This window comes from Dryobates pubescens, chromosome 35 (genome assembly GCF_014839835.1).
Source record: "Dryobates pubescens isolate bDryPub1 chromosome 35, bDryPub1.pri, whole genome shotgun sequence".
In the NCBI taxonomy this organism is placed as follows: Eukaryota; Metazoa; Chordata; class Aves; order Piciformes; family Picidae; genus Dryobates; species Dryobates pubescens.
In genome coordinates, this window is record NC_071646.1 from 4,787,713 (window position 1) to 4,802,853 (window position 15,141).

At 42.1% G+C, this 15,141-nt stretch overlaps 1 protein-coding gene across 2 annotated transcripts in view; it reads right to left on the reverse strand.

Annotated features, from left to right (window-relative positions):
• Positions 1–1,557: 1,557 nt before the first annotated feature.
• Positions 1,558–15,141, reverse strand: part of TRIM33 (tripartite motif containing 33) — a 33,161-nt gene continuing 19,577 nt past the window's right edge. Inside the window, exons 9-20 of one of the 2 annotated variants that reach the window (XM_009896095.2) lie at positions 13,058–13,302; positions 12,654–12,818; positions 11,632–11,832; positions 9,790–9,922; positions 8,284–8,347; positions 7,837–7,996; positions 6,224–6,567; positions 5,663–5,786; positions 4,696–4,770; positions 3,792–3,944; positions 2,051–2,101; positions 1,558–1,968 (exon numbers count right to left, since the gene is read on the reverse strand). In XM_009896095.2, the coding sequence (XP_009894397.2) occupies positions 1,756–1,968; positions 2,051–2,101; positions 3,792–3,944; positions 4,696–4,770; positions 5,663–5,786; positions 6,224–6,567; positions 7,837–7,996; positions 8,284–8,347; positions 9,790–9,922; positions 11,632–11,832; positions 12,654–12,818; positions 13,058–13,302 (1,928 nt within the window). In that variant the 3' untranslated portion in view covers positions 1,558–1,755. The remainder of the gene's footprint in view (positions 1,969–2,050; positions 2,102–3,791; positions 3,945–4,695; positions 4,771–5,662; positions 5,787–6,223; positions 6,568–7,836; positions 7,997–8,283; positions 8,348–9,789; positions 9,923–11,631; positions 11,833–12,653; positions 12,819–13,057; positions 13,303–15,141) is intronic. The other variant, XM_054176322.1, reaches the window with a different exon arrangement.

A 15,141-nucleotide genomic window follows, 5' to 3' on the forward strand; every position in this document is an offset into this window, starting at 1 on the left:
GACTTTGTTCTCAGAAAAAGAAATCAAATCTGAAGTGATTTGCATAAAAACTGCTGAGAGCATACCTCAGGTTGATACACTCTGCTAAAAGGCTCCTCTTTACCATCATGGTAAAGTGTATACAATGCCACAGGAATTGCTGAGTGGAACAAACCCCAGGGATTCACCACAGAATTGCTGCATTCACACAACACCTCACGGCAAATTTGTAGTCCGTCAAATTGACCTCCTCTGAATGTGTGATTTCTTCACCTTATTTTAACAGGATCTACATGAAAGCCAGAAATTCCTCTGATTATTTCTAGTACTGATTTCTGCCAGTAAAGGAAAACAACTGTTCAAACTACAGTGACTTGGTGATGACCTCATTTCTAACCAGAAACGCTGGAATGAAGGCAGTGTGCAACAGGAGGCACTGCAGAGGTGCCTGCCACAGGGTTCAGGGAAATGGGGAAATTGTTCTGTTTTCAGTATTTGACCAGAAACCACTCAAAGCCAAATCCTGGTCTGTGCAAGTACTTCGTTCAATGGATGAACAAGCAACCCAATCTCAGCAGAATTATCCCAATCTTTTCCTAGACATTTTGCTCATAAGCTGCTTCTGAAGAAAGTTCTGAGTAAGTACTCTAATAAAAATAAGAGAGAACCTCCAAATGAATGCAATGTTAGAAATAGCATATATTACAAATCTTTTCTTGATAGGAACAATTAATAAGAATACATATTAGCTTAAAAACAGCTCAGCAAATGTTGCTGAGCTGCAAGAATCTCAATTCACTATTTACAAATAAGACAAAGTGAATACAGGAAATTTTACACATTTGGTAGTTAACAGGTTATTGGTTGCCGAGTGGTCTGTTAGAAACTGATATTTAGGAAGACTGGAAAAAACATCCCAACCAGTTGTTACCTCTTCAGTCTATCTTGTAAGTACAGAAAATTGGACAATGAATACTGGAGATAACATTCTGCCTCATTAGGGGGATCAGGGACAGATGAGACAACGCTGAGACTTCTGCCATGAAGGCCATTAAAATGTTCTGTGTACAGGACTAAGCAGACCCAGGCCTACAGAGAAGAGACTGCTGCCACCAGCTCCAGTTCTTCATCTGTCAAGAACTCACACTCCTGCACTTGCCAATTCAGAACACTTTAATGAGATTGGTTTTGTTGGTTTTGGTTTTGTTTTTACCTTTGCTACACGTAAAATGTAGTAAAGAAAGTAAAATGCAGGTCATTGGATCAACACAGCTCTTCACAACACCACTTAAAGGAGATGATGGAAGCGGTGACCAACACGCACTAAGCTCACACCAGGAGGGGACTCCAGGACAGCGCTGACAGCTGACACTGCAGGCCAGTGGGAATGTGAGACACCAGAACCAGCTGCTCCAGTCCCACAGAGCAGCCCCACTAAGCAGTCTTATCTGTACATGGAACATATCAGACCCGCTTCTCTTCAGTATTCATCCTCTATCTGCGAGACCAGGCCGAGTCTGCCCCCTCCACCAGGAAAAGAAAGAATATAGCAAATAATAAAGGGGGGAGGAAAACCAAACAAACAAACCACCAAAATATTACAATACATTATTCCCCTTTTGATGAGAATGCTTTTCTGTACAAGTGGGGATTTTTTGTAATCTAATACTGTTAAAAAGCTATCAGCTTCTTCAGGTTGGCCACTGTAGGCATGATAATATTCCAGAACACTTAAATAACAGTTTTTACAATAGATTTCAGGTCCATATTATTAGATTACTTTATATGCACTGGTCTCTCATCTGATTTTAGGCGTTTTCTACGTGGCTGTATAAAATCTTCATCGGAGTCCTCAGTTATTTCACCATCATCCTCTTCCTGCTCAAATTCAGGCAAAGGCTGGAAGGTCCTGTCTGGGTAGATCTCTGTAAGTTTATCTTCAAAGTATAATGCAACTGCCTTCCCTGCCTGTGCTACTTCTGAATCAGCCTGCAAACAAAAGAAGACAGGAACATTCACCTCCTGGAAATGCACATCCCTTCACCAAGTGTGCATGGGCTGAAACGCTTACCTTCAAATTAATCTCTTGTGTTTCTGCATAAACTTGAACAACTTTCATCATCTAAAAAGGATACCAGAGTCAAAAAAAATGAAATTATAATCCTTTCTAAAGTTATGAGATTGCACAGGATTGGATGACTAAAGTCAGCCATAACAACAGAACAGTTTGTTATGGGCTACAGCGCTTTAGTTCTCAAAACTTAGCGGAAGCAGGTTTCAAACAGTCATGAGGTAAATAAACCTTCAGCAAAACACACAACTTTTGTACCACAAGTGTCTCCCAGTCATTTCCAAAACTGCACTCTACTCATGACTCTCTTTCCATTATAAATTTCAGTGGACTGGACATTACTGTGGAAGAGTCTCACTTTAGAGAAAAGTGCTCCACGAGAGGACTTTCCTGGGGGGTCTCCCCCCACTATGATTTCTATGATTTAAAAGCAGGTGGCTGAGACACCAGACATGATGCTGTTAGGAGAGGTCAAGGTGACTCATCTGTGCCACGAGCCAGCATTTTAAAATCCAAAACACCACATCCATCAGTCCTTGCTCCCTTGGTTTACTCTTGTCCCTAAGAGCTGCAGCAAGCTTTCCTCTGCGGTAGATGCTTCGTTAATTCCCTTGATTAAGAAGTTCACTTAATTGCAGCTTCTTCCACAGTGCTCATTAACCTCCACCTAATACAGAGGATATAAGGGTGTTAAAAGCCCCAAATGCTTGTGAGCATCTACAGCATTAGATCACCAACTTTTGATTTTTACTAGTGGACTTGTGAAACAGTTAAGATTTTGATTGTAGGTTTATGTACTTCAATTTATTTCCTCACAGAGCCAGAAATGCAGCCCAAACATTGCAACACTCAGATTACATTTTATAGGAAAATATAGGCTGTTTGATACATTTAAGGTCAGAAGAAAGCCATTCCCTGCCATGCCTTCTCCCCAGGGCTTTGTGTTGGTCTTGCTTTAAGGCATCTCAGAAATGAGGATGCCCTCTTAGCCCAGCTCCGGGTTCAGCACACCTCCACAATGATTTAGTTTTGATAGCCACAGTATTTTCTCCGTTGCTCCACCTAGCAATACCACCTTGGTACTTAATCCCCCCCCAAATCATCTTTCACATGTAAGGTGCAAGTATTACATTATAGATGGGTTCACTGGACAAGAAGTCAAATTTCCACACTGATCAAAAATCTGACTCCATACAAGGTGTCTACTGCAAACTTATGTTTGAGAGTCCCACGTAGAGCTAAAAGCACTAAGTGTAATACCAGCCACAAGGGCAATGCTTTCCTGGATTCAGCCTGCACCAGGTACTGCATTCTGAAGAGCACTTTTCCTTGGCAGAGGCAGTTTCCTCAGTAGAAGTCTGCCATGTTTCATGAGTATAAGAACAATTACGAACAGAGCTTGAGACAGTTTTAAGGACTACTTGATTGTCTCAATTACCACAACTGCCTAAGCCCTTCCACAATCTATGTGATGTACAGTAAAAAGTTCACCCAGCTCCTCAGTCACAGATCCACACCAGTGAAAGCATTTTAAAGGTTCCCTCTATCAAAGCCTGGCTAAAACTGAGAGGCAGCTCTGCAAATGCTTTTGTTTGGTTTAGACTTTAAGTGTCTGGTTCAGCGTCTGCTCCATAAGCAGAAGTTAAGACTGGAAGCAGAGCCTTTAACTGGAGAAGCTGCACAGCCAGGTTGAAATGAAACTTGATCTGAGGAAATATGTACAGATTGGAAGTTAACATACTTCATTAAACCTTTCACAGTTCTTGAAGATCAACCGGACATCTGCCACAAAATCCTCCGGAGTTTGGTAGTGTTGGGAATGCTTCTTCTGCAGTTTCTTTTTCACTGTAGATAAATCCATTGGTTTCTTTATAATTTTATAGTAGTTTGGTATCTGTAAAAAACAAAGTGATTTATCACTGCAGTGACTACAGACTTCACAGAAATAGTTGAATCACAGAATGCTAGGGTTTGGAAGGGACCTCCAGAAGTCATCCAGTCCAACCCCCAATGCCACAGCAGGATCACCCAGAGCAGGTCACACAAGAACGCATCCAGGTGGGGTTGAAAGTCTCCAGAGGAGGAGACTGCACAACCTCTCTGGACAGTTCCAGTGCTCCATCACCCTCATCATAAAGAGCTTCTTATCAATAAGCTGGTCCAGTAAGTAAGAATTACTATCTTTCATCAAACTGTTTTGAAAGAACTCGCAAAGTTCTTTCTAACCTTTGGTTTGTCAGAGCACAGCAAAGCTTCTCACTACAGCTACTTCTTTTGCAGCTGAAAACAAGACCAGGCAAAGCAGGTTCTCTCCTCCTTTCATTTAAAAGATTATCAAAAAAACAGCCCTCCTAAAACATTCTGAATATTATGGTATCCTGAGACATCCTCTCCCAATTCAACAACTGCTAATTGAAAGCATTTTTAACTATCTGGGTTTGAGACAGAGCAGAGCCTCTGCACAGAGAAGCTACAGAATCAGCTTCTGTCCCTCAGACTCATGAAATACTGCATGACTGCCAGAACTTTTAGGTTGATCAAAAGGGACATGCTTCAAATAAAAGCAGTCAGTTCCTTCCCAAACTAAGCTCCAGACTTTTACAGATGTTCTGCAAAACTCAATCACTATTTTTCAGGAGACTCACCGAGGCTGGGACTGGCTCTTGAAATTCAATGCTCAGCTCATGACAGTACAGGTAAAGCAGGAGACGTTCACATTTCTTGCAAAGAAATAAACAGCTTCACATTAATATTCTTAATTTATCCTCACCAAGTGCATACCTCCCTGTTTTAAATAGGTTTATACTGGCTTAGCACTAGACAATTTAAATACAATCCTCACAAGCTTCACTACACAATGCAAAGTTCTTCAGAGGACACTGAGAGGGCAGAACACCTTCCTGCTCACACGGCAGAAATGCACTCCCTTGTTGCTTTCTTCTTCCTAAACAAAAGCCTAGGGCTAAAGTCAAACATGAGAGCCATGCTGACACAAACTAGAACTGCTTTTGTCCACCCATAACTGCTTGGAACAGGAAAGGACTGAGCTGCAAGCTTTCATTCTTCTCTCCACAAGACAGAACTAAACAATTTGAATCCAAAGCCAGAGTGTTTCTCTGAACTCCCTGGTGAAATTTTTTTCTTTGCTTTGCTTGTAATTCCTGTAGAGGAATCTGATTTGATAATACTCTAACACTTCATGCACAGGCTGATTGACAAAGCTAGAAGTAACTCTGGCTGCCAAGGCCATTAAACCTTCCACAAGAATGCACCTGAATACTTTTGGCACCTCTCACAGCATGAACTTCACACACCAAACTTACAGAACTATTTTATGAGGGTTTTATCAATGTTAAATGCAAAGAACTCCTTAATAAGAACACTGAAGAGGCTAATGCATGTTAAAGGATGCAGTTAAATATGGAATGTGTGGCACTTCCCACACAGTGACCAACACCTGGATATGTGGTCATAAGCAACAAAAAATATCTCATTACTTAATTCTCATTTGCTGCAGCCACAGCACAAGCATTTCAAGCAGCAGTGGGCAATAGCCAATGTAAGAAAGCACTTTTTTTCTAGGAAACAGACTCCCACAAATTTCAGACATACCCTTTGGTCCACAGGACTCAGGCCTTGTGCTGTTTTCCCCTTCTTGCTGTGCTGTGAATTGTCACAATCATATTCTACTTCAGGTTTGCTCAGGTCTCTGCAGAATGTACATATCCACTCCCCACTAAACAGAAATAAACACAATTATTCTAGAAATCCAAAGACAAAGTCTCATCAGTGATGGCTACAGTTTTTTTCATTAGCTCTTACAGATTCACATTGTATTGCAGTAAAGATTTGGAAAGCCAAAGAAAAGGCATAACACTCAGTGCCATTTTTCCTGCCCTCATATTCCTCTCCCAACATTTATCACTGTGACTTTTAAATGAACTTTACATAACAAAATGACACCTTGACAGACTGTATATTTATCAGATAAACATCACCCAGGCACAATTCAGGCAGACCTCTGAAATGTTGGGGGTTTTTTTTACTGACAAGAAATCATCCAGAACCAGATGATGCTGACGATGGAACATCAGTTTTGGTCCTGTGTTGAAATCTATCACATGAGCGAGACCACAGAGCTGTTCTCAGGAGCCATTAAGCTGTTTCTGGTACCTTGGGAAGCTGAGGAGTGTTGGTACATGACAAGTCAGGTGAAAGACCTTTGGGCACTTTTCACAACATAAGAGATCCCCTCCATTTTGGCATACAGCACACCAGTCTTCGTTGGGATCATCATCTTTGTTACTGCCTTCTCCAACTCTAGCTGATCGGTGCATGAGGCTCCTCACTGGGGATTTTCCATTTACCAGGCTGTGTCCAGACTGTTTGCAGCTTTCACTTAAATCTGCTGGTTCAGTTTTTACATGGTTTTCAAGGCTTCCCAATGCTTCTAATTCACTTTCCAGATGCAAGTTAGTGGACAGTGGTGGTGTCAAGCTGCTCTCAGGACTGCTAAGCTGAAATGAAAGCAGCACATGAAAAACAGAGTCAGTTTTACAAGGGCATCCTTGTTCACACGTTGGAAGTCAAAAGCCAGCCAGCATTTAAAGGTACTACACTCATTCCCAAAGTATGTGACAAATCATCATGAAGAGCTGAGCTGCACACAGTATTGAAAACTACCTTTTCCTAAGTCCATCTTTTCAAGAACAGGCTCATTTCTACCCACCACAGAATCATAGAATGGTTTGGATTGGAAGGCACCTCCAAAGGTCATCCAGTGCAACCCCCCTGAAGCGATACGGACATCCTCCATTAGATCAGGTTGCCCAGAGCCCTGTTGAATCTGACCTTGAATATCTCCAAGGATGGGGCCTCAACTAACCCCCTACTGCAGTGTTCCACCTTCTCACAGTAAAAGAACTTCCTCCTAACATCCAACCCAAACCTCCTCTTCTCTAATTTTCAAACCATTGCCCCTTGCCCTATCACTGAAGGCCTTTGGAAATAGTCCCTCTGCAGCCTTCTTGTAGGCCCCCTTCAGCTTCTGTTAGTTAAGAGATTAAAAGTAGCCAACAGGCTCACTGCTGGGGATATTTTATTTAGTAGCTAAAGATAAAATGTACACAACAGGCTGTCCAGTGTCTGGCAAAGCAAAGTGTTAAAGGCTACCATAAAGTTCTCAACATGAACTGAGCTTAGATAAGTGATGTTTTCTATCAGACTACTTTCAACATGCAACTACCAATCACACTTTCCCAGGGAGGTGGTGGAGTCACCGTCCCTGGAGGTGTTCAAAAAGGGATTGGATGTGGCACTTGAAGCCATGGTTTAGTAGTCATGAGGTCTTGAGTGACAGGTTGAACGTGATGATCTTTGAGGTCTTTTCCAACCTTGTTGATTCTATGAATATACAAAACTGACAAGGGTTGGGTGTGTTTTGCATCCCCATCACTAGGCTGCATCCTTCCACATCAGGAAGGGAAACACCTGGCATTGTTTAATGTTCATTTCTTCAACATAAGACAGCAAGTTACTGTCTAAGTCCCTTTGCCAGCTTACTGGTACTCGTGTCACAAACTCCCAGTAGTTAGCGGTACCACAAAACCAAAGAGCTCAACCCTTGAACTGGACCACACTTAGCTGAGACATACTGCCAGGGAGGTAAATATCTCAGTCTTCAGGGCTTTAACAGAGTATGAGGCTTAAAACTGCTTAATTATTTCCAAATTGTGAACCATGCTGCTAGGAAAAGGGTAACACACTGACGCACAAACTAACTTTACCATGCAAGCACTCCTTCTGCCGTCCTCTGTTTTCTCCTGTTTCACTGTTCCTGAGAAGCTGCATATCTCTTCCTCTGTCCCTGGTTCTTGCTTGACTCTCACTTGGTCAGATTTGAAGTTAACACCAGTTTTCTCAGCAGTTCTGCCTGAGGAGCCACAACTAGAAAGACACCAGCATGTAAATGAAGAGAAAAATCCATCAGATCAACGAAACGTAAGTGATCGTTCCCTGGACATTTCCAAAAGACAAAGCACATTAGAACATTTACTTCCAAGACAGCACAGAATCATAATGAAACATAAGATAAAGAAATAAAGGCCATTTTCTTCATGTAAGCATTCTCTCATTACTGAGTCACAGTTACAGCAAAGTGCTATTGATTCAGTTATTTGTTTAATTCCTCATGTCTAACTTTTCAGCCGGCAGAGCAAACGTAACAGACTTACCTTCCTCTGCTACCTGTGCTGGAGGTACTAGGTGGCCTCACAGGAGTGTGGGAATTGGATAAACCTGCAAGGAAGAAGTATAGATGTTGACTTGGTACAAACCTACATTCTGCAGTAAAAGGAATGAGTGGTGCTCAGTGACACAAGAGGAGCTGACAGAATATCCTACTGAATAACTAATTTATGTAAGCTATTCTCAGTTGTTTGATCAGATCAAAGGTCTAGCACACCACACTACAAAACACAACCAACATTCATTATTTCACACAATCCAAACAGTGCTATAGTCCTCAAATTTTATCCACTGACAGCCACCAATCAAGCCAGGAAAAGCAGACTCAAGAGTGCTCTGCATGAAGACTTTAAGAAACATAACAAGTTCCAGGGCTGCAACCATTCACTCTCAGAATTTTACAACAATCTTGCAGACTAAGAGAAAAGCTGAAGAAATTATTGAAATCAGCTTCTTCTGAATAGAAATGGACACTTTCAATGTTTAAGTAATTCAACATCAGGTGTTGATGACTTCATTTGGTCACATGCATAACAAAAGCTCTATCATCAACTGGCTGCACTTAGAATGACCTTGCTCAAATATTGGTGGGTGTAATTCTGTCATCAAGATCTTCTATAAACTTACTTCCTGGTGGACAACAGGATGACCATGAGCCAGCAATGTGCCCTTGTGACCAAGAAGGCCAATGGCATCCTAGGATGTATTAGAAGGGGTGTGGTTAGTAGGTCAGAGAGGTTCTCGCCCTCCTCTACTCTGCCCTGGTGAGGCCACATCTGGAATATTGTGTCCAGTTCTGGGCCTCTCAGTTCAAGAAGAACATCAGGGAACTGCTTGATAGAGTGCAGCACAGAGCCACAAAGCTGCTGATGGCAGTGGAAGTATCTCCCTTGTGAGGAAAGGCTGAGGGAGCTGGGGCTCTTTAGCATGGAGGAGACTGAGGGCAACCTCATTTCTGTTGATAAAGATGCACAGGGCAGTGCTGGGAGGATGGAGCCAGGCTCTGCTCAGTGATGTCCAATGATAGGACAAGGGGCAGTGGGGGTAATCTGGAGCAGAGGAGGTTCCACAGGAACAGAAGGAAAAGCTTTTTCACTCAGAGTGACAGAGCCCTGGAATAGGCTGCCCAGGGAGGTTGTGGAGTCTCCTTCTATGCAGACATTCAAAACCCACCTGGATGTGTTCCTGTGTGACCTGCCCTGGGTGATCCTGCTCTGGCAAGGGAGGTTGGACTGGATGATCTCTGGAGGTCCCTTCCAACCCCTAACATTCTGTGATCTGGAATACTACATTCATGTGTTGGCACTTTGTTACTATAAAGGTATTTTTTAAGGGTGAAATTTCAATTTACATAAGAATTTATCTCGAGTAAAATTAATTTCAAACAAAGTATCATTCCCCTCTTTGCAGGAAACAGTAGGTAATTGATTTTCAACTTAAATACCAGAATATCCATCACTTTCTAGAATCATTAAAGCACCCAGTACATTTACCTGATGACCCTGGAGAGAGAGCTGAAGGTCCTGGGGAGGGATTCATGGTACTTGTAGGTTGAGGGGGTAGGTGGCTGCTTGTAATGTATCTGCTTAGAAGGTTATCTAGACTACTTGAGCCAGCATCTTCAAGCTAAGAAGCAAAAACAGAAATCTGAATCAGAGAGGCCTAACTAAGGTTTATTAACAGTTCCACATCTTTCAACTGGGATTAGGATTTTTACCAGAGTAGTTCACCACCCCTTCAAAGATTCAGGACATCAGCAAATACTTTTCTCAGTTTCACACAGAGATCAGTCTTTCACAACAGAAACCCACAGTCAGAAACTGCAAAGTGCTTCCTCAAAAGCTCCTAAGCATTTGGGTTCTTCACAGGCTGCACTCACTCTAGGTCATTCCAGACTTTGGTTCCCAGATGTTCAGTGCTAGTCCTACAAATGGTCATACGAACGACCAGATCATTAATGCTGCAAGAGTTACTCAACAATTAAGATGTGAAGGGAAACCATGAACTTGTTTTTTTTCCCTCAGTGCAAAGTGAAATCTCCCTCCCTCTCATTCACTTTTTACACAGGTTTTAGTATCCATTAAAACCAAGGAGACAAGCACCTTATTACTTTTAACTGCTTAAAGCTATTAACTGCAAGGCAGCAGCTTAATTGCAAATGATGTGCTTGAAACACTATTCAAAGGAGGGGTTTATGACTCTGCAAGCAACCTGGAAAACTAATAGCCTTCCACCCAGCTCTTTCATCAAGTAAAATCCTTACCAGCTATTGCATGAACAGGAATGAAAAACAGCATCTGAACAGAAGTCTGCATTTTCAGTGCACCTAGGAGTTGCATGTTTATGTTTTGGATGATTCCACTAAAAACTGCTTCTAACTTAGTGTACCATGAACTTTAGACCTTTAGACAGCTGAATCAGTCATAACCAGCTGTGTTTTGTTCTAACGGCTAAACAAAACTTCAGCACTGCAGATCAATCACATTCAGAGATGTGATCCTTTTTTCCCTGCTTTTCTTATGTTGGCAAACTACCTGCAGCCTCATGAGCAAACTGAGCACACAACCCTTGAACATGACTAAAGAGTTGAAAAGTTGCCATCGGTACTACAGCAGATCATCTGCTTGGATCAAATTTAGGTTTTGTTTCTAAGGCAACTGTTTCCTGTACTGACTGAGTCCCCTGTGCTTTATAAGGGCATTTCTGTGGTGTGCAGAAGAACCAAGAACTACAGAAGCAACCACAGTCACTCTGTGCCAGCAGGAATCTCCAGGCAGACCCCACAAGAGCTCAAGACTAACCACAGAGGCCAGCATGTTCTGCAGCACCTTCCAGGATCCAAAGCCAGCGTAAATAGTTAGAGCCACGCTCCTGGGGTGCAGAGGAAATGTGAGGAGAGGGGAAAGTAGGGCAGTGGGACACTTTTTGTCAGTACTTGGTTGTGGTATTTAGGAAGATCACACAGAAGTGCCAGGCAATTTTAATTCTGAATACACCACCATTCAGGGCAGTCAAGGTCCATGACTACTCTAGTGATACCTTCCCATATGATCTTCCTGTGAAACAAAGGCAGTGGATGCAGGACTTGGGATTAACTATCAGTTTGACTGCAGAACAGCCATTAAATACTGATCACTCTAGAGGTTAACACAGGCCTGGTCAGTGCTATGTGACAGTGGCACGCCCAAGGCAAGGGCTGCAGATTTCAGTCCTTCAACTTAAGTGGAAAGTAACTACACCATTTCACAGACTAGTACCAGGAGCCAAATTCAAAAGATACAGAAAGAAAAGCAGTGGTTGCTTCTCCCCAGTGCAAGTGCTCGGTGTCCACTGACCTGGATGGGTGGGATGTCCGGCAGGGAAGGTAAATTCTCTGGGTTTGTGACAGAGGGGATGAGCTCAATTGCAGAAATGGATGGGCTTGTGGGACCACGGTTTGCACTTGCCATTGTTGCTGTCGTAGGACTAGTTGGATTAATAGTGGTGTTGTGCACAGAAACAACTGGAAAAGGCCCTGCATGCCCAGGGTTAGAATGCTGTGGGAAAAGAGAAGAGAGCATGAGTGCATTATAGACAGATCAGACAGCCACTGCGTGTAAAACTGCAACACGTGCATTGTAATGGCAGTCCTCAGAAAAAAAAACAGGGGGAGGAACACAAACTCACACTGCTACCAACATAACCTGACAACACTGAATGCAAGGCAACTGCTAGTTGTATTTACTTGGAAAGAAAAAGCTCTTTATGAAGCTAGATACATAAATATATAGCACACCTTCCACCAAATTGATTTTTTTTAATATAGTTCTGTTTCTTAAATCCATTACTTCCTCCAAAGACAACTTCACAGTCCACGTGTCTGCCTATACATTTATTTATTATTTATTAACTGGAACTAGTTACTGTTTCAAGTTATTATAAGTCATTCTTGGTTTTCCAGTCACACTGACATTCATAGTCAAGAATTTTTCATCTCAGTGGTAGGCAGAGCTCTGCCTCATGCTTCAGGTTCGAATTTAAAGACACTTAAGAATTCAGTTTCATTAGAAACCCTCAACTACATCACACTGAACTTCACTGCTCCTTCAACTACTCTCTATGAAATCCAATAGCTGAATATCACTGAGAAGTGTAAAACGAAATGGTTTGCCTCCCAGAACTAAAATGCAATGCAAGCATCAGGATTCATTTGCACTCTCAGGGTCTGGATTTTGCGTCACAGCAGAGTATGCAAGATGGACAAAGCAGATCAATGTGCGTGGCTGCGAGCTACAAGCGCTACAGGAAGACACATCTACAGCTGGAGGTATGAAAGTCTGGCACAATGGCACAAATGAAGCGTGTACACAGGATATACTTGTCTTTGAAGGTGAGGCTGCATCATGGAGTACTGTGGTCCATTGTGGCGTGGTATTCCTGGTATACGAGCAGCATTCTGAGCCATTCTCATCTGATGTGCTTGGAAAGCCCCACAGTTCATGTTACCCCTCTGCATGGTCTGCATGCTGATCAACCTGGGAGGCTACAAGGGTTTTTGTTTTTTAAAAACTTTTGCTTTTAACATGGGAAAAAAAAAGAAGCCAACCTCTTTCCACAGTAGTAGGTTTACTAGTTACACAACATCAAGAAAAATCAACAGCTGTCACATTTTAAAGTATGTCAAATTCCCAAAGACTTTCATGTTTATAAACGGCTTTCTAAGTTTATATTTGCTAGGACAGTTGTAAATCTCAGTGGTGAGATAAGAACATAGACTCCTACCTGCTGCTGTATGACTTGTGGACTTGTCTGCCTGGGAACTGATGCAGTTGGCTGTGCCATCCTCATCTGCTGCAGTTGCTGATGCTTTTGTGCATACACTTGCTGCTGCATATGCTGAAGTCGAAGCTGTGCCAGATTGATTTGCCCGGGAGTTTTGTTGATGTGGTTTGTTCCTGGAGGAGCCTGTCCAACCACCACATTAGGAGTGTAACTAGGAGTTGGTTTATTTTCAATGACAAGGTTACCTAAACAAAACAAAGAAAAGAAAAGAAAAGAACAAGTAAACAGTTGAATCTCCATCATCATCTAAACTTTGATAAATGCAGGATACTCAGATGTTTCTAATTCAGTTTCCTCAGAAGCAGTAACAAAGCAATTTAAGGTTGAAATCTTCTTCAAGTTTTCATAACCATTTATGAGAGAAGGAAAAAAAAACCCACAACCCTCAGACTAGAAGAAGAAATCACAAATCTAAAGCCATGTGTGAGGAAAGAATGAATGAACTGGAACTGTACAGCCTAAAATGACAAGAGGTAACTGTTCTCTGTGGTCACAATAAAGAGGGAAAATAAGAAATAAAATAGGAACACCACACACTGAGCATAAAGTTTCTATACCCAAAGAAACTAAGCTCAGGAAAAGGTATTTGGGAGGACAGCAGAGTGTGTCTCAACACTGAGTGACTAAGAACAGCTCATACAACTATGACACATGACAATGAGATTGGCTACAATGCCTCTCCAGCTATCTTCAGTTCTGTTCTCAAAGAGAAAAGGCAAAATGTTGATTTCTTTCCTTTGAAAATGCACTCACTGGAATCTGCATGTCTTTTTATGGAAGAGGCCAGTTTCTGTTCCCTATACAGCTTCCCCCACCTACTTGGAGTTCCTAGTAGAAAAAAATTTGAAGCTCTGCTCTAGAAAGCTTTGGTTTTTCCTTCTGAACTAATGACCAAGAATAAGAGCACTTAAAAACTGCTTGAGGAACTGCCCATGAGGGCATTATTTACATAATGAGAAGTTTGGTTACCATGCACTTGACTAAAGAGAGGAACACCAAAACCTGGCTAGTGGACTTAGAGCAACAAGTGAGCACACACAAAACATCAAGAAGAGTTGACACTTTCATCAGCTCTTCTATCAGATTTTTGTTTCAGAGAAAAGTTCCCAAGCATGTTCTGACAGACACTTCTGCCTCACTGTGCTCTCCACACTGTACCTCACCTCTCCTCTTTGCTCATTCAAAACCTAGTCTTTGAGAAATGTAAGTGATTAGGGGATTAATGTGCAAGAAAAAAGTGTGGCACTACACTGCTGCAGGATGAGGCAATAATAAAGTAGCTAAAATATGAAACACCTTACATCCTTCAAAAGGCACATATTATTATTACATGTTAGTATTGCATCTGGCAACAGCCAGCAACGTGCTGCAATCCTAACTGCATGTCCTGCAATCCCAGCCATGTCAAATGTTCAGGCACAACATGAGCTCTCCATGCTCCTATCTCACTAAGCTCCAAGCCCTCCGAGCTCCCATCTCACCACAGTACTACAAACTCCCACAGCACCTCATGCTTTGGGGCAAAGGAGGACTGAACAGCTGCACTGAAAAGAACTAGTTAAGATTCAAAAGGTTACAGCTATGGTGCTGTAAGCAGTGGCAGTTGAAGCAATGCATGCAGAAGAGCAGCAGCAGATCTCCTGTTGTGAGCCTCTGGGCTTTTTTTTTTTTAACCTTTATAAATGTGTCTGGCATCTTAGAATCCAAAACAAATTAAACATTTTCACTAACCTTTCCAAGGCACTGGACTGGCTTGGTACTTAGCCAGGAACTTAGCTCATATCAACAATCCTCTTAATTATGCTTGTTCATGCATCTTCCAACACATTAAGAGGTCCAATATTAGTCCATATGCAGCTAAATTGGAGGCTCAGAATAGGCAAAACTGATTTACTTGCCAAAAAAAACCCCAACCTTACTCCAAAAACTGAAGCACCCAAAAAAAAAGGGCCATGCCTAGAACCATTGCCACTGGAAAACAAAACCTGTGGAGAAAGCTTTGCTAGCAGAAAGGACTGAGCAGC